At 43.5% G+C, this 23,406-nt stretch overlaps 1 protein-coding gene across 10 annotated transcripts in view; it reads left to right on the forward strand.

Moving 5' to 3' along the window:
* RHOBTB1 (Rho related BTB domain containing 1) overlaps positions 1-23,406 on the forward strand; it is a 92,142-nt gene that overhangs the window by 61,742 nt on the left and 6,994 nt on the right. For 7 of the 10 annotated variants that reach the window (XM_067710870.1, XM_067710868.1, XM_067710864.1 and 4 more), the window contains 4 exons: positions 7,822-8,007; positions 10,784-11,763; positions 13,463-13,581; positions 20,905-21,055. In XM_067710870.1, coding sequence (XP_067566971.1) covers positions 7,822-8,007; positions 10,784-11,763; positions 13,463-13,581; positions 20,905-21,055 — 1,436 coding nt within the window. Of the gene's footprint in view, positions 1-2,478; positions 2,537-7,821; positions 8,008-8,652; positions 10,514-10,783; positions 11,764-13,462; positions 13,582-20,904; positions 21,056-23,406 lie in introns of those variants that run through there. The other 3 variants (XM_067710873.1, XM_067710874.1, XM_067710872.1) reach the window with 3 other exon arrangements.

The following is a 23,406-nucleotide window of genomic DNA, read 5'->3' on the forward strand; positions in this document are numbered from 1 at the left end:
CATATCCCCTAACTGACTTATTTTAGGCCCAAATTTATTTCTTTTAGATGTTGAGTCTGCAGACATATTTGCATCTACATCCTGCAATATCTATAAGGCCATTTTATTTGATAAACAGTCACTGAGGGCTTCTTTTGTTACAAACACTGTGTTGTGCACAATGGGAGAGAAACTAGTAGGAACAGAACAAAATCCCTAAAAATGAGACTCAAAGAGTAATGGGGAAAGACAGCAACATTTTAAAGAGTTACAATTCAGTGTTAAAGTGCTGAGCTAAAGATGTCAGTACCAGGAACAGGGAAGAAAGAATTTCTCTGAGCAAAAATTCCACCATCATTCTTGACTCCTTTTGGTCATATCTGACACCTGCTCCATCAGCAAACCCCGGTGGCTCTAGCTTCCACGTGTATAAAGAACGCAGCCACTTCTCACCACCTGCACCACTCCCAGGCCGAAGTCACCACCATCTCCCTCTGGATTATTATTTTTTAACTGGCCTCTCCTTCTGTCTTATCCCTCCTGACAACCCACGCCCCACCACCATTTGGTCAGTTCTCATGATGGCAGTGGGGTGATCCTGTTAACACATAAATTAAGTCATTCTGCTCAAAAACCCCTAATCGTCTACCAGTTCACTCCGAGTAAGAGCCAGACACCCATTAGGCCCTCTGTACCTCAGCCCAGCATTGCCTCTCTGAGCTCAGCTCCTGCTGTTTTCCCCCTCGCCCTCAGGAAAATACCCCAGGAATGCTCCTGCCTCAGGACCTTTGCACTAGCCGTTCCCTCTTCCACAGTGTTCTCCCCGCAGATATCAACGTGTCAGCTCCTTCACTTCCTTCAGGTCTCTCCTGAAATGTCACCTTCTCAGTAAGGCCCTCCACGGCCACCTCATTTCGGCAGCAGCTTATGCTCCCCAATATTTCTGTCCCCCTTCCCCACTATATCTCCTCCTTAGCACTTGTCACCACCTAGCATACTAAATACCTTACCTATTTTTCTTGCTTTTTGTCTCTATTCTCCAGTTGAATATAAGCATGACGAGGGTTAGCACAATGAGAACAGTGATTTGTGTCTTTAACTTGTTAAAGACACAAATGTCTGGAAGAGCACCTGGCACATAGTAGGTTATCAGTTAATATTTCTGGGAGAAATGATTGAATGATTGCTTATTGATACTGGATAAGTGACTTGGCAAGTCCTTGTACCTTTATTGATTCACAGAGGATTGGGGAGAAGCCTGGGTGAGAGTGGTGGGATGATCTTGCTGGTTCACCCAGTTTCGTTTCAGAAGAGTCAGGAGGTTAATTCCAGAGCCCTCCCATCTGGCCATCTAGCTGACATGTGGGCACTGTTACATGTGCAGCTGGTCTTGCTCTTAGGAGAAAACAGTGCAGGAAGGCATTTCCTCAGTCATGTAGCTTCAGGGCAAGCCGAAGAGAAATGGGAATGAGGTGGAGTTTAGGCAGAGAATTTGTTACCACAATTTCACTTTCTCCTGTCAAGGAAGCCTTCTCTGTATCAGTGTTTCCTGCTTTCATTGATCAGGAGTTAAATGAGATTGCTTAAGCTATTTCTTTTAATTACTTGTGCTTCACCCAATTTCACATGCACTCCACTTCTTCTGATGATTGTGTGAGGTGTAAGAATACAGACAGTCTCTGACTTATAATAGTCCTATTTACAATTTTTCTACTTTACGGTGGTGCAAAAGCGATACACATTCAGTAGCAAACATACTTTGAATTTTGATCTTTTCCCAGGCTAGCGAAATGTGGTACTCTACGCTCTCAGGCTGCTGCGCGTTGGCAGGGAGCCACGCAGTCACCAGGGTAAACAACTGATACATTTACAACCACTCTGTACCCGACAGCCATTCTGCACATTCAGTACAGTGTCCTATAAGCTACATGAGATATGCAATACTTGATTATGAAATAGGCTTTTTGTTAGATGTTGCCCAACTGTATGCTAATGTAAGCGTTCTGAGCACATTTAGGGTAGGCGAGACTAAGCTGTGATGTTTGGTAAGTTAAGTGTATTAAATGCATTTTTGATTTATGATATTTTCAATTTAGATGGGTTTATCAGGACATAACCCCATTATAAGTCAGAGAAGATTTGTACACTAAAGGGAGCATAGATAGAAAAATGGGATATCAAGTTAAAAAAAAGCTGGTTTCCAAAAGATGATAACCCACAGCTTTCTCTATGGTCAGGCCATTGCCTTCTGGGATATCTGCACTATGATGGCAGAACCAACCATTTTTAAGACTTGAGTATTATCTATTTTAGGATCTGGTGGCATTGGTGGGATGTTGACATGGCTTCCCTGTACTTGAGAGTGTGCATCGCTTGGTCCCATTTTTGGAGGGTGGGGGAAGACTGGTTTAAAATGTTGCTTCCTACTAAACATGCAGTTACGGGCTTGGAAGAAATAGCTACGCATGCTAATCACTCCCCAATCTGGATATATTTCAGGGTGTTTTCACAGTTTTCCCCACATAACATCTGTACTTAAGAAGCCTCACTGCTATTGGTAAAGTATTGACTTGATTTCTCTGCTCACATCCAGGGCACTGCATGGTACTGCCCTGCTCTCCCTAGATCCCCTGCCAGGCACTCCCCTACAGGCCTCTCCATTCTCCATGAGTGTGAGCTCACACAGCCATTCATCTCCAGGTGGTTATGTTCACCATCACTGACAACTCCCTCCGCATCTCATACACACCGGGCTGCTCCCCTACTAAAATCTTCCAAAGCCACGTGTTACACATTCCTTTTCTCTGCCATGCTCCCAGCTGTTTTGTGCTGTTTTGATCTGTCTGTTTGCACAGCGCTGTCAGATTATATGCATGAAAGGTGTATTGCTGACATGAATGGTTTTGAAAACGTTTCCGTAGAGGCTACCTCGGTTATCAGTGGGGAGAAGGAGGTCAGGGACTCCTACTTGAGTCTTTGCCAGAAGAGGACTTGTGTACATTGACAAAGAAACCATTGAAATGTGATCATGATCTCTACCAATATATAAAGGATATGGTAGTCTCTACTAAAGAAATAATAGTAGGCAGTAGTGACATAGAAAGGCTTAAAAGTATATGTTAAAAAGGAGATACTTCCAAGCAAGACTCAGGTAAATAGAATTGGTCGCTTACTCTTGGTTACCAAGTATTCATCAGCAAGAGACCCAAGCAAAACTGGCACACCAGAGAAGGGCCCTCGGATGCCCTGCTCACAGCTATCTGGAGGACTGCATGGAATCCACTATCCTTCATGTTGCCTGCGTTGGCCTGGTCTTACTTAGATAAAGGATAATTTAGCAATTATTTTTTTCACCTAAGCAGATAAGAAAACCCAAGGCCCATGGCTCCTTAGCTGGACAGTGATGGCAAAGTAGAAAAGGGAAGAAAAGGGAAGAGAAACTAAAAAGATGGAAAGCACTTTTGTGATAGGAAAGAACATAGAAAATTTATTCCTAACAGCAAATTTTTAATAATGATTATCTACCTTTTTTTTTTTAATTTTATTTTTATTTTTTGCTGTACGCGGGCCTCTCACTGTTGTGGCCTCTCCCGTCGCGGAGCACAGGCTCCGGACGCGCAGGCTCAGCGGCCATGGCTCACGGGCCCAGCCGCTCCGCGGCATGTGGGATCCTCCCGGACCGGGGCACGAACCCGTGTCCCCTGCATCGGCAGGCGGACTCCCAACCACTGCGCCACCAGGGAAGCCCTATCTACCCTTTTTAATCACTTCTTCAAAGGATAAACTTAGCTTCTGTTTGCCTCCCTGATCTTTTCCCACCAAGTTTGCTAATTTGACTGTAGGTATTATAAAGACAGGCCATGAAAATATGTGGCATTTAATGTTTAAAGTCTAGCTTGAAAAAGAAAAAAAAATGTATATATACACATATTATTACCTTAAAAGGAAAATCCGCCATGTATTTAATTTCAATCTATTCTTTAAAGACTTCACATAAAAAAAATTTCACTCTACGCCCATAGCCATATATAATAAAGAGTGTAATGAGTAAAGTACACTTTTTAAAAAGTCTGTCCCGGGCCAAGGTATGTGGGTATGATGCACTATTTTCAGATTTTGTTTTCTTTAATCCTCCAACAAAGATTGGTCCCAACTTTGCATGCACGCCTTATGTTATCCAAATATCTCTGCCAATCTTTCACATGCTATCTTTGGCCAGTGTTCTCCTTGAAAGATAGCTGAAAAAAATATGCTTTTCTGTTTGTTTAATATCTGAAGAAGAACTGCTACAACTGAGGTTGGCTTTATCAGCTCAAGCGTTTTGGGGATGACTAGGTCTCTTTCTGGTCCCACCCCTCCATGAAACTAGAGATCCGCAATTGTTTCAACACATAGATTTACTTTGGATTGCTTTTCACTTGTCTAATCAAAACATTATTTCATGGGCATTATTTGATGCGTCAGTACCCTAGTGAAACTTTTATATTGATATTTTCCCCTTAGAAACAATAAATCACATTTTTCTCCAAAAAATAAACATTCATAGGCCAGCAACACTCTAAAATCCTTTGTAATCCTGGCTTTCTTTAATACAGCCACTTAGCCCGGTCCAAAAAAATCCAAACCTTTCCTACCCTTCTCAATATTCAAGTTCTGGAGTTTAGAGTTTTGTCTCCTATGTGCTTTGCCTCTGCATTCTCGAATTCTCGTGCTTTCTACTCCAAATGGCTGTAGGACTCCACTTAAATCCCATCAGATTCTTTTTACAGCTGAAATAGGAACCCTGAGGTCACTTCTAGGCCAACTCTGCTGCCTAATCTGTGAGAATGTCCTCATCACACCTCCCCCTCCCAATTATTTTTAAACTCAACTCTTCAAAGTAAAAAAGTGTAACAGAGCCCAGAGAAGCAGAAATGCTAGAACTTGCCTTTTTCTTTTTATCTTTCGCAGGAATGGCATTTTTAAACACCAGCTTGTGTCAGACATTGAACAGTCTCCACCCAGGAATGAATGTTTTGATTAAAAGTTATTTAGTATCTCTAGCTCCTTGGAATTCTGCCTAAAGCTGGAGGTATTCTTAGCTGCAGGTCTTGTGCCTCTTTGACCAGATAGAAAAATGGCTCAAAATCTAGAGGGAATAAATGGCATTCTCAAAATAGCTACTTGATTATATAGGTGTTTATATCATAGAGGATCCTGATGTGTTGAGAATTAGGAATTAGAAAAGAATGCTGGGATGCAAGGAATATGTCAAAGCAGCGTCTTTCTATAGCTCTGTCCCTATGGCCATTGATTCTCAGGCTTTTGCTTGAAATCAAGTTTAGAACACTACATTCGTATGGCAGGCCTCTGTACATGTTTCTTAACTTGAATTTGTATTTAAATCAACAAGGGTTAAAGACATTTAAGCAGGTTGGTAGATAAAATATGATCTAATTTTTAAACTACTTTTAATGTAAAATCATGGGGACAGATTCCCATAGCATCTAAACATGCATTTCAAAAAAGGAAAAAGAATAACTTTATTCCAAGGATGCAAATAGAATTTTGACTCAAGTTATTTTCGCTTCAGAGGTAGCGTTGCTCTCAGTACAGCCTCTTCTCTTTAACTATCATCCTTTTGAGGCAAAATATTTACAGAGCATTGAATTATTTTTCTGGCTTTCCAACAGCATTTCATGCACTGAGATATTGACGTGACATAGTTAGAAGTTGGGCCCTCCGGACGTGTATTGTGCAATGGCATTGTGCTGCTATCATCAGGAGATGCCGTTTTTTCCAGCCCCCAAGGTCCTGTCTGTACTTGTTTACGGGTCATCTGGATAGAAACTTGTATAGGTTCAGTGGCATGAGTGTTATCACGGTAACCTTGGCAACAGAGCTAGCTCTGATTTCAAAACCTCACATGCTGTATCATAAAATTAGATAGCAGAATTGACATTTTGCTACATGTCTGTCATATAAATTCAACTCTGAGAGTGATTTTCTTTATAGCCATGTGCCTTAATATGGAAATAGAAGGCACCAATTAGAAAAAATTTATACATATATCAATAGGTACTGTTCCACATTTAGGTGGTGGATACGTTTTCTCAATTCCTTCCCTATGATTCTGAACCTGAGATCCTGCCATATTATTCTCGCTGTGCAGAAGTCTTAGCTGCTTTATTTTACGATCAGGCTGAAGCTTACAGCAGAGCTGCATCAGATATCCTATATAAATAGGATTATGAATAATAGAAAACTCAGCTCCTAAAAAATGTAACATTCAAAGCATTCTTGACTTTACTGGATACTATTATTTATGCTGATTAGAAGTGAGGCTGTGCACAGAATATTCTGCTAACTAAATCAGAATCCCAGAGACAAGACATGCTTCCCTTTCATTTATATAGTGATGCATATTTTTACACACATTATATTTTCCAGTACCCAAGAATCTTTGATAAGATCTTTATTTCAAGGGCATTTTAAACATGCAGATTAATACACTCATCTGCTTTGAGTCCTAGGGTCCTCTTTTATAATTAGTAAATATTTTAATGTCAGGATTTTCCCCTCTACTTGTCGTGGTCTGGTGCCGTTTTTCTTGGATATAAATTTAAATACTCAACTTGTGAATTACATTTAATGTAAGCACCCTGCAGTTTGCTGCATTGCAAATGATTATTTTTAGAAATTTTATGGTTGCCTGGATATATTTGTTTCTCTTCATTGATATGTAGGGAGAGAAGCTCATTAATGATTTAAAAAGATGGTGTTTTGATTCATCGACTTGATTCTTCTCATTATATAAACAATAAAGGCAATAAATTAACATCTAATAAAATTGTGAGTTTATTTCTGAATATAGCTGCAAAATAGTCTTGAATCCTTGGTTATAACTTTTTCTATTCTTTATATTCTTCTGCCTCCATGTTTTCACAGTCATCATTCTGCACATTTGAACCTAGAAAGATGGTTTATAATTCTTATTAAAGATACCTTTTAGCAATTATCTGTCAAACACCATAATTGACAACTGTTTTGTAAAACAGTTCTTTGGCTCCTAGAATGATAAGTTATTATATAAAACATGGAAGATCCTTATGTCACAACTGACTATAAAACAATTTTCCTTTTTTCCATATATCTGCTCTGTGTCATGTAGCACATTTGAGAAATCTGCTTCCAACATTTTCTCATCCATCTTATTAGCCGTCTGACTAACTCCGGCTAGTTTTATGTTAAATACTACCTTCTTGCCTTACACCCAGCAAAAAGTCGAAATTCCTGCAAGTTCAGGACTTTTCCTTTTCAGAAAAAGATAAGTGGTTGTGCTCTCTCCATGTGTGCTTAAGGGAGAAGAAGGGCAGAAATCCTTCTGTGTATTTGCCGACCCTGTACAGCAAATACCTGTTACATTTTTTTGTAATGCGTAAACTGTTTGCTTTATCTCATTGAGTCATCATCACCTTTCTGTTTACAGTGGTAAATGGTATTTTTTTATTATTTTCTTTTATCTTGAAACTATTTCTTGTGATGAACAGAAATAGTTCAGCATGTGGTGGTTCCAGACCTGAGTCTAGTTTGGATAACCCATCCGTACTGTAAAATAACGTCACTGGAAACCCTTCTGCAGTGCAACATGGAAATGAACTCAGGCTGTGCGGGTGCTGGAATGTGGAGGCTTAATGGGCTGTTTGCATGACACCAAGATGTATTTTAATATCTGGTCTTTTTTTTTTTAAACTGTGACATGATATGGCATTAGATGGATGGGGGAGGGGAGGACCCATAATGATAAAAGAGAAAATACAAGTTAAAAGGCAAAATACAGCTTCTTGTGTGATTTCCTTTTAGGTCCGACGTTGTGGTCCTCTGTTTTTCGATTGCTAATCCCAATTCCCTAAATCATGTGAAAACGATGTGGTATCAAGAAATCAAGCACTTTTGCCCTCGCACACCTGTTGTTCTAGTTGGCTGCCAGCTAGATCTCCGCTATGCCGATCTCGAGGCTGTTAATAGAGCCAGACGCCCTTTAGCAAGGTAAGCCGAGGGACTCAGTGTTTCCCTGTGCCGGCCAAATTAAAATTTAGAGGTAGCAGATGTCTCTGTAGCCTTGGGTTCTGTTCTTCAGTGGCTCTGGGGCCCCATCAGTCAGCCATATGCTTCAGGTTTGCTTGTTGAACATGAGGAAGGGGTGTGTGTCCCTGACCCCTCTTACCTCTTAGGCAGGAGCCCACTTCTGTAAAATGGTTGACCAGTGATTGAAGTGAGTTCTCTAATTATGATACGGAGTGTATAAAAGTGCTTTGAACTTCGTAAAGTAGTAAACAAACTGTTAGCTACTCATAATAATGTCTTTCTGGAAATTATATTATAGTAAAGTTAACTGACGTTCAGAGCCATCAGCCATAATTCTTGCCCCCAGGAACATCAGGTTCATGCAAACACATATATCCAGGTGTTTGTTTGTTTTGTTTTGTTTTGTTTTGTGGTACGCGGGCCTCTCACTGCTGTGGCCTCTCCCATTGCGGAGCACAGGCTCCGGACGCGCAGGCTTAGCGGCCGTGGCTCACGGGCCCAGCCGCTCCGCGGCATGTGGGATCTTCCTGGACTGGGGCACAAACCCGTGTCCCCTGCATCGGCAGGCGGACTCTCAACCACTGCGCCACCAGGGAAGCCCTATCCAGGTGTTTTTAATCTTCTCATTTTCCTCCATCCAACCTCTGAGAGTATTTCATTCCCAAGTTGGCAGTGTCAAGTTTTAAAAAATTATATACACCTATGGTTGCAAAACTGCTTTTCAAATGGCTCTAGTGGTGATATGTTTAGAGCGTCACACGTTTAAAATACAACTTGAAGGAGAGTTTGTTTCAGTCTGTATAAAATGTGGATACCAATCTTGGTGGCGGGGGCATGGAATAAGAGTTTTTCCAAAAGCTGTGCTCCTTCAATATTCTCCTTTAAAAAATAATTTTATACGTTTTATGCTTAACTCCATTTTTTGCTGGTGAGCATAGCTTTCCCCAAAATGTTGATATTAATACCTTCCTTCCAGGCAGGTACTTGCCTTAATAGGGTTGTTAGAAAATTTTATACAGATACAAGTTTTTATGCTCTCACAGCAAAAGCAAATGGTACTTTGTTGAGATAATTTCTGATGTTCTAGGTATGTCTTGGATGAATGTTCTGAAAACAATTCATGTTCCTTCTATTCTTAAATGCAGGGACTAGGAATTGAATATCGTAAGCCACGTAGAGGGAAAGAGGACTCTGGGCAAATGAGAGATGAGCCCCTGGCCCCGGAACTTTCTGTTGCAAAGGTTAGGATAGTTGGGCCTCACACCGTGGATGTGCGGAGGCCTGGAGGAGAGTTACAGAGCTCCAGGGGACAGTCCTTTCCATAGACAGTTCTGAGATTTGATGAAGGAGGTGGCATCTGAGCTAAGCCTTAAAGAGATTCATCAGTTTGTGATGAAGTTAACCCTTCTCCCTCTCTGCACTTCCCTTCCGCCTTTACAACAAGCTGTAGTTTTCCATCTAGGTCCTCAAATCCAAATTCTACCCAGTATTCTTATTGTTCCTAAGGCCGGTGCCTGTCACACACATCACCCTTGGTCTCGTAAGCCAAATATTTATTTAGGAAGATCATCTCCTAAGAGTGTGTCTCAGAACCAAGGATGTGTGTGTGAAGAGCATAACGACAGATCCCATCTTGCCTACGTTCTGGAATCCATCTGTGTCTTGACCACGGTAATGCCATAATTACGGCACTCTTCTGCCAGTACTGCTTCCAGACATTTGGCTTCCTGGGTTTTGATTAGATTGTAAATGGGCCTTGTGTGCCGGTCTAAAGGGTGTAGACTTTATTCCATGGGCTCTGTGGAACCAGAGGAAGTTTTTTTAAAGAACTGCGGCTAAGTCATACTTGTATTATGTGAGGAATTTTCGTGCAACAGTGAGCACTGTGAGAGAAAATGTGGAGAATCTGAAGAAAGATGAGTTCAGAGGCTTATGTACTAGTCCAGGCAAAAGATGATGAGGGCCTGACTGAAGGGTGTGGAAGTAAAGAGAAGCGGTGAGATATGAAATAAGGCTCACACACCTAATAGAGGAGACTTAATGAGCTGTCGGACATGGACCATTTAGTCTAGAACCAGGGAGTTCTAGACTCTCATTGCTTAGGAAAGGTCTCTCAGCAACTTGCAAATGTGACCTTAGGCAAACCCTTTAACCTTTCTGCCTCAGTTTCTTCAGAATGTAGAACAAATATAATAGCCATAGAGTTGCTCTGGGGCTCAAGTGAGAAAATGACTATGGATTGATTTTTAAGGTATACAGCAAAACGTAAGCATAAGGGGATAATAATGAAAATGATGCAGATGATGGTGGCAATGATGATAACAGCCAACGTGTCTCAAGCACTTACTGTGGAACAGGTACTGTGCTGGGCAAATATCTCATTTAAACCTTCCAATCGTCCTTTGAGATGCAAGTACTCACTATTATTCTTCCTATTTTACAGATGGGAAAACCAAGGCTTAAAGAGGTTAAGTAACTTGTCCAGGATCACATAGCTAGCAAATGGCTGATACTTGAGTTACTGTTGTTACTACCAGAAGCAATTTTTTTTTTTCTCCTGCAGTCCTAAGTCCTTTATATTTGCAAGTCTTAAGGTTGGTAGATTTTTCAAGAGTCTGGTTAAAAGCCTGAATAGGATTTTAAATGTATAATCCATGTAGGTGCTTAGATAGGCCCTGGTTACTATTTTCTTTCCTGAAAGAAGACTGATTCTAATTTTTAAAGTATTCTATTTCAGGCCCATAAAGAGAGGGGATATCTTGCCCCCAGAAAAAGGCCGAGAGGTTGCAAAGGAACTGGGCATACCCTACTACGAAACAAGCGTGTTTGACCAGTTTGGAATCAAGGATGTGTTTGACAATGCAATCCGAGCCGCCCTCATTTCCCGCCGGCACCTGCAGTTCTGGAAATCCCACCTAAAGAAAGTCCAGAAACCTCTACTTCAGGCACCGTTCCTACCTCCAAAAGCCCCTCCACCGGTCATCAAAGTTCCAGAATGTCCCTCCACAGGAACGAACGAAGCCGCCTGTTTACTGGACAATCCTCTGTGCGCTGACGTCCTGTTCATCCTCCAGGACCAGGAGCAGATCTTCGCACACCGGATTTACCTCGCTACCTCCTCTTCCAAATTTTATGATCTCTTTTTAATGGAATGTGAAGAAACCCCCCATTGGAGCGAAGGAGCCTGTGAGCAAGAGAAGCAAAGCAGGGATTTCCAGGGGCGGCCCCTGAGTCTTGATCCAGACGAGGAAAGGGAGGAGGGCACCCCAAGGACACCTCAGGCCGATCAGTGGACGTCCTCAAGCCAGAACCTGTCCCAGCAGGAGACCCCGGGGCTGGAGGCCGAGGGCTCAGCGGCGGAGACACAGACCCTGTCAGGCTGGAGTAAGGGCTTCGTTGCCATGCACAAGGAGATGCAGGTCAACCCCATTTCGAAGCGGGTGGGCCCCATGACTGTGGTCAGGATGGACCCATCCGTCCAGCCAGGCCCTTTCCGGACCCTGCTCCAGTTTCTCTATACAGGGCAACTGGATGAAAAGGAAAAGGATCTGGTGGGCCTGGCTCAGATAGCAGAGGTCCTAGAGATGTTTGATTTGCGGATGATGGTGGAGAACATCATGAACAAGGAAGCCTTCATGAACCAGGAGATTACAAAAGCGTTTCACGTCCGGAAAGCCAACCGGATAAAAGAGTGTCTCAGCAAGGGGACGTTCTCAGGTGAGTGGGTCCAATGGCAAAGTCATCGATACCTCTGGTTGCCTTTGATGAAACGTTAGCCAGACACGAGGAGGGGAAGGGTAACCGTCACTAGCGTACGTAAGTACTCTTCCCCCACGTACCCAAGTTCCACGTATTTTGCTTATTTCATTCTCACAGACTTGAGGGTTAAATCTGATGATCTCCGTTTTGCAGATGGGGAAACGGAGGGACAGAGAGGTTAGGTAACTGGCCCACGGTTGCACAGGTAGTAAATGACTGAGCCAGGATTTGAACGCAAGCTGCCCCCTAAAGCCCCGTGCTGTCACAGCGCTCCTCAAGGGTAGGTCGAGCTACCCGTGAGCCTCAGCCATTGGTTTGATGCTCACAACTGCCCTCCAGGATTCCTTCCCTGATCAAGTCTGTTTTGACCCTTCGGCACACACCCATGACAAAAATCAGTGACCTTTGTTCCCGAGGCCACTGAAATCCTTGAGGCCATTTCGGTGACCCTCTGCATTCCCATCTGGAAAGCCTCATCTGTCTCTAATCCCTCTCCTTTCACTTCTTACCCTCCTTTACCCTGCTTATCTGTATCCTTCTTGCCCCTTCGTTGTCTTTGATAACTGTGCCAAGGGCTGCCCACAGCGCCCTTATGTAATTGCTTAAGCACCCTGGTGGCCTGTATCCAACATGGGCGACTGGCCCATGCTTGTCCTATCTTACGGGCGTGTGTCGTTTTTGTTCTGTGATTGTCCTCTCTGTGTATGTTTCACTGTAAAACTTTGACTTCCTGACTTCTATTTACAGGGATACTTGTATTTTTCTTTCTCTTTCATAATGCCTGTCATAGTAATATACATGTAATAGGGGGTAGCTGAATCTGTTCATTAATTTTGAAGCTTTGCGTAATATTTACTCCAGACATTGACCGTCATGGTACAGAAGCAGTCTTGAAAGTTAATGAAATGTCACAAACCCACAGTAAAGTAAACAATAGACCTTAAGTGAACATGATGAAATCTCCCTTTCCCTACTACAGAGGTATATTAACCAAATACAGTGTGGGAGCTTCAATTGGATTCTGTTTAAAAAAAAAACAAACAAACTATAAAATACAATTGGGGGTAATTAGAAAATTTTGAATATGAACTAGATAATGGATGATATTAGGGAATTATTCCTAATTTTCTTAAAAATAATAATGGTATGGTTATCTAGGAGAATGTTCTTATTTTTAGAAAATTCTTTATTAATAAAGTAGTTAGGAGTGAAGTATCATGCTGTTAAAAAATGTCTACATAAATGTAAAATATATAAATATATATATCGCTAAGGCAAACATGACAAAATGTTAAGCATGTGAAAAGCAAGTTGTCGTTGTACTATTCTTTCCACTGTTCTCTATGTTTGAAATTTTTCATAATAAGGCTGCAAAAATATTCCTCTCCTTTACGTTACTTTATGGTTCAGAGAATTTGTGTTGTGACCCTTTGTGTAATTTTAACTGCTTACTCCTTAATCCTCGGAGGACACGGTGAGAATTGGGTGTGCCCAAGGCGGGGGGTCGGGGGGTGCCGGGGAGGTTGGGGAGGGGTGGACACAACATCAGTGTTTAAAGGTATGGAGGAGAGAAGACGAGAGATGTAGGCTGAGGCGCGTGGGTGGAAGTTTCTCGGGGAGGTTGGCTCACGCTTGTGCTTCCTCCATCCTTGGGCAGATGTGACATTTAAGTTGGACGACGGAGCCATCAGTGCCCACAAACCGCTGCTGATCTGCAGCTGCAAGTGGATGGCTGCCATGTTCGGGGGGTCGTTCGTCGAAAGCGCCAACAGTGAGGTAGGTGCCTTCCGAAAAGCCCAAGCGGCATGTTTATGAACGTGCATGTGTATTTATGTTAGGAAGTGTTTAACTGGCCAGAGGACTTCGATTCTTTAACTGCTAACTTGGAATAGGTTTGTTTGTTTCCCTGCAGTGAAAGACTGGAGTCCTAACCACTGGACCGCCAGGGAAATCCGGAATAGTTTTTTAGGCAGTGCTTCAGTGTCAGGTCACCGTCGTCTTTTTTCTTTCTTTTTTTTTTTTTTGTTTGGTACGCGGGCCTCTCACTGCTGTGGCCTCTCCCGTTGCGGAGCACAGGCTCCGGACGCGCAGGCTCAGCGGCCATGGCTCACGGGCCCAGCCGCTCCGCGGCATGTGGGACCTTCCCGGACCGGGGCACGAACCCACGTCCCCTGCATCGGCAGGCGGACTCCCAACCACTGTGCCACCAGGGAAGCCCCTTCACTGTCTTCCTAATTCTGCAGTTATGAGGAGTTATGAGGAGCTGTTGTCGCTCGCTTGTTCTGTGTGAGCCCCTATGTGCTCCTGTATCCTTCCATCCTCACAGCTCTCCTTGTCCCTGAAAACATGCTCAGCTATATTTTTTAACAAATGTCACCAGGCAGGGTACTCTCAAAATCACATCGAAGCAGGGCAGACCGTCTTCCAGAAGGTGGAGACTGAAAAGTGTCTTTAGTCACTTACGTCCTGGGCTCAGCTCTGCTAGTAACAGACGGGGGAATCTTTAAAAGCCACCTCCTCGTGCCTCGGTCTCCTTATCCGCAAGACGGGGGTGCACTAGGTCACGCTCAAGGTGCCTGGAGCTGCAACTCTCCGAGGCTGCGCCCTGATCTGTCTCAGCTCTAGGGTTTGTCAACTCTAGGGAAACAGTAATGGAGCAAAGGGTGACTCCTCTGAAAGGCCTCTTGGAGTGCTTGTTACATCTAGTAGAAGCCACTGGGTAACCTGTCAAACGCTGGCCCTGTCTCCAAAAGAGGGATATTCTTTTTTTTTTTTTTTTTTTGCTATACGCGGGCCTCTCACTGCTGTGGCCTCTCCCGTTGCGGAGCGCAGGCTCCGGATGCGCAGGCTCAGCGGCCATGGCTCACGGGCCCAGCCGCTCCGCGGCATGTGGGATCTTCCCGGACCGGGGCACGAACCCGTGTCCCCTGCATCGGCAGGTGGACTCTCAACCACTGCGCCACCAGGGAAGCCCAAGAGGGATATTCTTACAGCAGAGCAAGCAGTATCTTGGAGACCCTGTATCTCCACCTTTTTACGAACTGTTGGAAAAGACAGAAAAAGCCCCTTCGAGCGTTTCTAACTTTAGCCTAGAGGTGGGCATTTCTAACTTTAGCCTAGAGGGGGGCGTTTCTAACTTTAGCCTAGAGGGGGGCGTTTCTAACTTTAGCCTAGAGGTGGGCGTTTCTAACTTTAGCCTAGAGGTGGGCGTTTCTAACTTTAGCCTAGAGGTGGGCGTTTCTAACTTTAGCCTAGAGGTGGGCGTTTCTAACTTTAGCCTAGAGGTGGGCGTTTCTAACTTTAGCCTAGAGGTGGGCGTTTCTAACTTTAGCCTAGAGGTGGGCGTTTCTAACTTTAGCCTAGAGGTGGGCGTCTCTAACTTTAGCCTAGAGGTGGGCGTCTCTAACTTTAGCCTAGAGGTGGGCGTCTCTAACTTTAGCCTAGAGGTGGGCGTCTCTAACTTTTTAGCCTAGAGGTGGGCGTCTCTAACTTTAGCCTAGAGGTGGGCGTCTCTAACTTTAGCCTAGAGGTGGGCGTCTCTAACTTTTTAGCCTAGAGGTGGGCGTCTCTAACTTTAGCCTAGAGGTGGGCGTCTCTAACTTTAGCCTAGAGGTGGGCGTCTCTAACTTTAGCCTAGAGGTGGGCGTCTCTAACTTTAGCCTAGAGGTGGGCGTCTCTAACTTTAGCCTAGAGGTGGGCGTTTCTAACTTTAGCCTAGAGGTGGGCGTCTCTAACTTTAGCCTAGAGGTGGGCGTCTCTAACTTTAGCCTAGAGGTGGGCGTCTCTAACTTTAGCCTAGAGGTGGGCGTCTCTAACTTTAACTTTAGCCTAGAGGTGGGCGTCTCTAACTTTAGCCTAGAGGTGGGCGTTTCTAACTTTAGCCTAGAGGTGGGCGTTTCTAACTTTAGCCTAGAGGTGGGCGTCTCTAACTTTAGCCTAGAGGTGGGCATTTTTTCTGTCGAGTTTTGCAGGTATTTCTTAACCATCTTTTTTAAGAAAAATAAAACATGGGGACACAAGCTTATTGTCCTAAGAGGCTTGTTATGCTTATCTCAGCATCTCTCCAAACTTTTAACAGAAATACAGAAAACAATAGCTAACTTTTCCAAGGGGGGGGGGCCCTCACACCAGAAATCCGAGCACTCCCTTTGTGACCCAGACGCCTGCATCTGCATCCCCAAGTAGGGAAACAGAATCCTAGAATCCCAAGCCAGGAGGGCCAGCTGTCACTAGGCCACCCTCCTGCTTCCAGAAAAAAACTACAGCTGCTCCTAAACCGACCCCCAGCCAAAGACTGTCTGTTGGGGGAAGAGATGTTAGAATCATCCGGATGGCGTCTTCTGGTGTCTGCCAGCCTTTGTAAACCAGGAGGTCCTTGCCTGTGGCTAAATGAAGTCTTTCCTGGGCCATCAAAGGTGTTTGGGAGCATCGTTACTGAGATGACAGCAGCTGGTAGAGGCCACCCAGTGAAGAAAGGGCTTGAGGCTCAGATCCCCCAACTCCCCTACATAAAAAGCTGAGCGGCCTTGGGCAAGTGACCACCTTGCTGGGCTCCAGCCTCCCCATCTGCAGAAGGCGATCGTAAACCCGTAACGTGGTTGTGAGGTGTGACAGTTGATACTTGCAAAGCACGTCGTAAGCGCTAAATGCAAGATGACCTCAGTCCTATTTGGATGCCGGCAGCACTGATGATATTCCTTCCCTCTCACTTGCAAGAAAAGTGGGGGAAGCCACCAATTCATAAAACCTCATCCAACTGGCACGTCGCCGACTTCAGTAATCTCCTGAGATAAGGAGTCCAGAGGCTCGCTTCCCTTCTTTTTCCAGCTCTCTGAAGTGTGTGCCAAGAGTGCCGCAGATAGCCTGCTCTTCACGCAGCAGAGAGAAGTTGATCGAGGTCAGGAGCCCATTGTCCCACAAAGGGACACTGTCAGAGCTGACCTCACAAATGCTAATCCCCTTTATCCCTTCCCAGAATGGACTGTAATTGTGTCCAGATTAAAATGTGCGGGAGAGGTGACCAAAACAAAAACTTGTCAGCGATGTGAACCACACGCGTACGCGGCGCCAGAGCCTCTCCCAGGGACGACACCTGTTTAGCTTCACCCTGCCCCCCACCCCCTAAGGACCAGGTCACTCACCATTGAGAACTGCAGCTGAGCCTGATAGGGATGTAGAGATTCAACCCAGCTCAAGAGACAAAGGCCCTGGAACCAAGCAACCGAAGGTCTGCTTGGCTGCCAAGGTCTGCCAGGGCACCTCGTATACAAAGAATGGCATGAGCTGTGGATATGTCCAGCCTTTCCCGCCCTTTCTCGTGATTTCCAGGGTGGACTGTAATTTACATAGTTATGAACTCTAGTCTCAGCTTGACCTTGGGCAAGAGTCTGACCCCCTTTAGACCTGTGTCCTCATCTCTAAAACGGGGACCGCAAGAGAACCTTTTTCAGAGGGCAGGTAAGGCATGAGGATACGCGTGTAAAGCATCAGATTTGGTGCCTAGAACGTGCAAAGGCTCAAGGAGTGTCAGTGACTATTATCCTGGAGGATTCCTGTTAAATTGTTTCCATGAGGAGCTCAAGATCTTTGTCCCCCAAAAGCCTTCAGGTAACAAGCCCCCAGTTCCCTTCCTAAACTAGCGAAGTGTAGTAGAGATGGTTATGGGGGTAAGAAGAGGCATTTGGTTAAAGGCCCAATAAATGCTTCATGGTTAATTGAGGCGCGTATTCACATGGGCCTTTTCTTCCTAGGCCACCTTTTAACTCTTTGTCTTCTGAAAATCTGACATCCTCCACAAAATCCAGCCTTTTTTTTTTTTGCATTAATAGAATTCACATGCATATCCAGAAAGGAATAAAATATGCCCACTGATGTTCCTTTAACTTTTTTTGTCATTTAATATTTAAGAAGACACTGTAATTTACTTCTGTTTTTCTCATTACTTTTAATGTAGCAGTAAGCATAATTTTCTCCCCAGAGGTACTCAGCAAGTGGTTCATTAAAAATGCATGGCCGGCTTGTAGGAAGCAATGCTCTGGATCTAGAATACTCTCTCATTCTCTATGAGACCATCTCTAATTATAAGCCTGATAGTCTGAGCTGATCTTCACAATTAAAATTTTAAACCAACTAAACTGGAATATGGGTCGTTGTTTAGGGTAGCATTATATTCTTTTATTTTTTAAAGCTACATTCAGCAGGTAGGGCACAACATTTTTAATTCCATTTCTTGTATTTGTATTATTTTTTAAAGTTCTATAAAAACGGTCGCTCTGTTGCTATTCAGTTCATTATAAATGTTGAAATCACAGAAACAGCCTTTTACAGAGAATCAGCATCGAGGGGGAAAGAAATGCATGTTCTGAAAGTGTTTTCGTTTTTTCTCATTTGCTGGTTACTTCGGAGGGTCCCTAACATTATTTGCCCCAAAGAGCCATTGCTTTAAAAAAAAATGTCAGTGTTATATTAAGCAAGAAGGAAACAGTAGGTCATGGATGATTCCAAATGTCAGAATGCTCTGAAGACAGTGGAAGTGTTGGGCCAGGGCTGCTTGCTGGAATCCACTGTCATCTCCGGCCGCCAGAAACAACTTCTTTCCATTTAGGATGTCCATTTTGCCATGACTTAGAACGCACTCTTAGCAAAAATTGCTAAAGTCATCTGGGTAACTTCAAAATCCGTCATCTCAGTGAAGAGAAGCTTTAGATGTCATGTATTCCAAACCCCTCCCGTGTCACGGATGAGGAAACTGAGGTTCAGAGAGGGTGATCTGTCAAAGGTCACAGAGCATTTTAGCAACACCTCTCTGGGCCTGCCCCAGCCTCTTGCCCTGTCCTCCAAGCCGTTATTTTCAGGAACAGCAGACATCCCCATCCCTGGGAGAACAGGTGCTCACAGGAAACTCTGGGACTTTTTCGTATTGATAATCACTAACACTTTAGAGCACTTAGCACTTGGTAAAATGTATATATTTTTACTATCACAATGGCCCAGATCTTAAAGTTTCACAAGTTAATTAACCTTCAGTTATCTAAAAGGGGTACGAATCCAAGCACCATTCTAGAGAAATGAAATTTTGCCCTATGTCATTTGCCATATTTGCCATAAATTCATGTCTGTACAAGATAAACGCATGTGTGCGCAAACATGTAGACACACAGATATAACCGGTGTTAGAGTCACTGGAATAGCAATTACAACACCACAGCTTCCCTATTTCAAAATGGTATAAGTAATACTTTCTACTTGCCAGGTTTTATTTATTGTAGAGGTTGTGCTAGAAACTTGAAATGATCACGCTCGTCAAGTCATTGATGGTAGTAACCCATGCAGCTTATTAATAGAATCATAATTGTTTTCCCTCCGTCTGAGAGGGGAGGGGGTAATTTTCTTAATATTTCTAGGAATTTTTCTGGGCCCTCTTTGATACACTTAGGGAAACTCCAACTGTCTGAAAGGATATTCCCTCTCTGAAGTGGCTGGTGTCTATGCAGGAAAATTATATAGATGGTTGCTATAACCTAAACAGTTCTGCAACCATACCACTAGAAGACTGCAATGGCCACAAGGCCCCTGTAGATTGTGGAGGCATTTTGTGTGTGTGTGTGTGTGTGTGTGTGTGTGTGTGTGTGTGTGTGTATACACACACATATATACACACATACATACAAATATATGGAGAGAGATTAGATATATAGTATAGATGTAATCATATATAATATACAGATATAATCATATATAATTCATAAATGTAATCATATATAGATATATATTTTTCTATGCTGTATAGAGAGGTTTATTAAGTACCAGAATTAAGAAGTGTGTGACTGTTCATCCTTTTGAACTTAGAAATCTAATTCTAAAAAACTGTTAGTGAAATAAGGTGCTGTAGTGTAGCTTTCTTCCTTACCATGAAGGGTTTCCAGTCCTACACAGCAGTTCTGAACACAGACTTCAGAATCATATTTCCTGGGTTCAGATATCAGCCCCAGCCTCCTAGCTCTGTGACCCTGGGCGCTGGACTTAACCTCCCTGAACCTCCATCCCTTTACCTGTAAGATGGCAAAAATAAAAGTCTCTTCCTCCTAGGGAGGATATAAGGATCAAAATAGATAATGCATGTGGAAAGCTTATTAGCACAGTACTTTGTGCATAGGAGGCCTTCTATTGGGTTAATTCTTATCGTCATTCCAAATAGCAAGCACTAGGGGCACCGTTCCGTGTTTTGCCAGGGTACGTCTCGTGGCGTTAGAAACCTAAAGTGAAGAATATCTGCTATAACGTGTATATCCCTGTTGATCCAGGCCCAGACATTCAGAACTCTACTTCCCAGGCAGTCCCTGGCTCCCCAGCAAACTCTAGCGTGTAGGAATATGGGCAACAGCTACAGGTACTCAGGAAGGAGATTAGGGGGATCCTCCAGGGAACACTTCCCCATTCCCCAGCCATTCCCCTAGATGTCCCAAGCACAGGTTTCTCTGGATTCTCTGCTGATACCTGATAATGTTCCAGTAGTTCTATGTCTATGTCATAGGAAAGATAAAGTGTGTATGTCATGCTAACATATACTTTTCAATTTTTTTTTATTGACATAGAGTTGATTCCATGCTCGCATTTAGTGAAAGGTTGGAATCAAGCCAGTCACTGTGGCAACTAGGGTGGCTGTTCATCCTTTGTTTTGACATCTTAGAGAGCTGGGCTCTGTCATGTGTCAGCAACAGTGCAGTGTGCAGCTCCCCCCAACACCTGTCATGTTGCTAGGAGATTTCTTTCCCCACAATCGAGTATTATAAGGTACTTGGCAAGGAGGGCCTGTAATGTCATCCATTTACAGCCCATTGGTCTGATTTATAAGCCCAAACAGCCATTTAAAAATTCCAAATCAGGCTGTCAGGCAGCCCCACTTTTTTGTCATCTACAAATCAAACGGTTATGTTTCAAGCCATAAATAGTAAATGACTTCTCTGCACAGCCTCAAAGCAAGGTGTCCCAGACTCACTAACAGTGAATCACACAGTGGGGATATTTACAAGCAGTAGAGCCTGAAAATGTGCCCACTGCTTTCTTCAGCAGAACTTACCTTTTCAAATAACCTTTCAGGTATATCTCCCGAACATAAACAAGATGTCAATGCAGGCGGTACTGGATTATCTTTATACCAAGCAGTTGTCACCTAACTTGGACCTGGACCCACTGGAACTAATTGCTTTGGCAAACAGATTTTGCCTGCCACACTTGGTCGCGCTTGCAGGTAAGGCTGATGACTCAGGGCCGTGCGGTGTCTGACTGTCATATTTATCAAAATCGCATTTAAGCAAAAATAAGATTTCCAGGGAATAAAAATTTATTTTTTAGCACCCAATATAGGACTGTCTGGTACAGGGTGATATGAACGGATCAAATGTATCAGACAGCCCAGTTCAATTCAGCAACTATTTTTTCAGCACCTACTTTGTAGTAGGTCCTGCTGATGCACATTTAAAGCTGAGTAATGCATGGCCCCTGCCCCTGAAGCCCGTGCTCTATGCCCTCTGCCTCATTTGTGGGTGGACCACAGAATTGGAAATTGGAAATTCCATTTGGAATTGGAAATTCTGTTGTGTCCATTTATCCCCATAATATGTGTTCAGACACAGCGTCTAAGAAAGAGGCAGGGGACTTCCCCGGTGGTTAAAAATCTGCCTGCCAGTGCAGGGGACACGGGTTCGATCCCTGGTCCGGGAAGATCCCACATGCCACGGCGCAACTAAGCCTGAGTGCCGCAACTACTGAGCCTGCATGCTGCACCTACTGAAGCCCACACGCCTAGAGCCCGTGCTCCGCAACAAGAGAAGCCACCACAGTGAGAAACCCACGCACTGCAACGAAGAGTAGCCCCTGCTCGCCTCAACTAGAGAAAAGCCCTCGCGCAGCAACGAAGACACAACGCAGCCACGAAAAAAAAAGAAAGAAAGAGGCAGTAGGAGGCAGTGGGTAAGAACATAGGCTACAGATCCAGATTGCCTGGGTTCAAATCCTGGCTCCACTATTTACTGGCTGGCTGATTTCCTGCTTGATTTAACTGCTCTGGGTCTCAGCTTTCTCTCTCTTTAAAATGGGGATCATAATATTCTACTACAGAGTTATGAAGATTAAATGAGTTAAGAGATTATATGTATATAAAGAGAGAGAGAGGCCTTAGGAACAGTGTCTGGCACCTAGTAAGCGTTATGTAAGTGGTTTTCTTAAAGCTATTTTAGAAAATGTTCTGACATTGTCAAGACCATTTTGGGAAAAAGGGAGACTTGCTTTAACTTCACAGAATCTTATGTATCATTTCTAGACTTGCTCAGTTGGTGAGCCAAAGCAGGTCAAAATAAGATACACGCTTTCGAATATTGTTTTTCTTGAATTTAAACCTTGTGCTTCATCACCAAAGGTTTCGATTAGCAATAGGGTGTTTATTGCTACGTTTAGTTGACTCCTGTTAACCGTGAAAGCAGAATAGTGCCTGTTTTGCTCACTGGCTTATCCCCTGCACGCAGAAAAGTGCCTGAGCATATGAGGTTCTCAGTAAAGATTTGTGGAATCATTAAATGAAAATGAATGTATGAACAAACCAACCAGTCGTATCTGCCCTTGACTTTCTGCCAGTGTCTCTAGAGAAAAGATTTACTTCTCTGTATTCCAGGTTTCTACTACACTCAACCAACTGGAGATCAAAGTTTTCTCCTTACCTCCCTTCTTCACCAGTTGGATAACAAGAGATGGTTGAAGTATTGCTATTCATTTTTTTAAACGGTTTTTAACCAATATACCTGAAGTCATAGATTCAAATGAGTATTGCTGCTAGGAGGCTGCAATGGGCAATTCTTCTTTTCAGAAGTAAGAGTCCCAAGCCATTTGACTATCCAGTTTTTACAAGTATTTGTCCTTTGAAAACAAATTGAATTTTTTTAAATAGTCAAAAGTAATTTGGAGGCAAATCTGTTGAACAAGGTTTGCAATCAATCTTGAAGTAGTGCCATTTTTGCTTAAATATTAAGTGTGGGGATGAAAATATGGAAGAAACTGACCCAAAGAAACCTTCTTGTGTGAACTATAGACTTCTATGTATGTTTACTTTTCTTATTAAATGCTATTATTAACTATTATGATTATTTAGTAAATAGCTTCCTAAGGTGATTCCTTTAATCCTTTATATAGTGTTTGGTGTGTAGTATAGAGTGTTTAGACCATAGTGTTTAAAAGTCGGTTTCTGGGGTGAAAATGCCTTGCAAGGCAAAGTGTTAAATGAATATCAAGAAATATTGCAGTTCCCTAAAATTTAAAACCCAGTGACTGGACTTCCCTGGTGGCGCAGTGGTTAAGAATCTGCCTGCCAGTGCAGGAGACATGGGTTTGAGCCCTGGTCCGGGCAGATCCCACATGCCGCGGAGCAACTAAGCCCATGCGCCACAACTACTGAGGCCACGTGCCACAACTACTGACGCCCACGTGCCACAACTACTGAGCCCACGTGCCACAACTACTGAAGCCCATGTGCCACAACTACTGAGGCCACGTGCCACAACTACTAAAGCCCGTGCACCTAGAGGCCCTGCTCCAGAACAGGAGAAGCCA

Source organism: Pseudorca crassidens, chromosome 16 (genome assembly GCF_039906515.1).
Source record: "Pseudorca crassidens isolate mPseCra1 chromosome 16, mPseCra1.hap1, whole genome shotgun sequence".
Lineage (NCBI taxonomy): Eukaryota > Metazoa > Chordata > Mammalia > Artiodactyla > Delphinidae > Pseudorca > Pseudorca crassidens.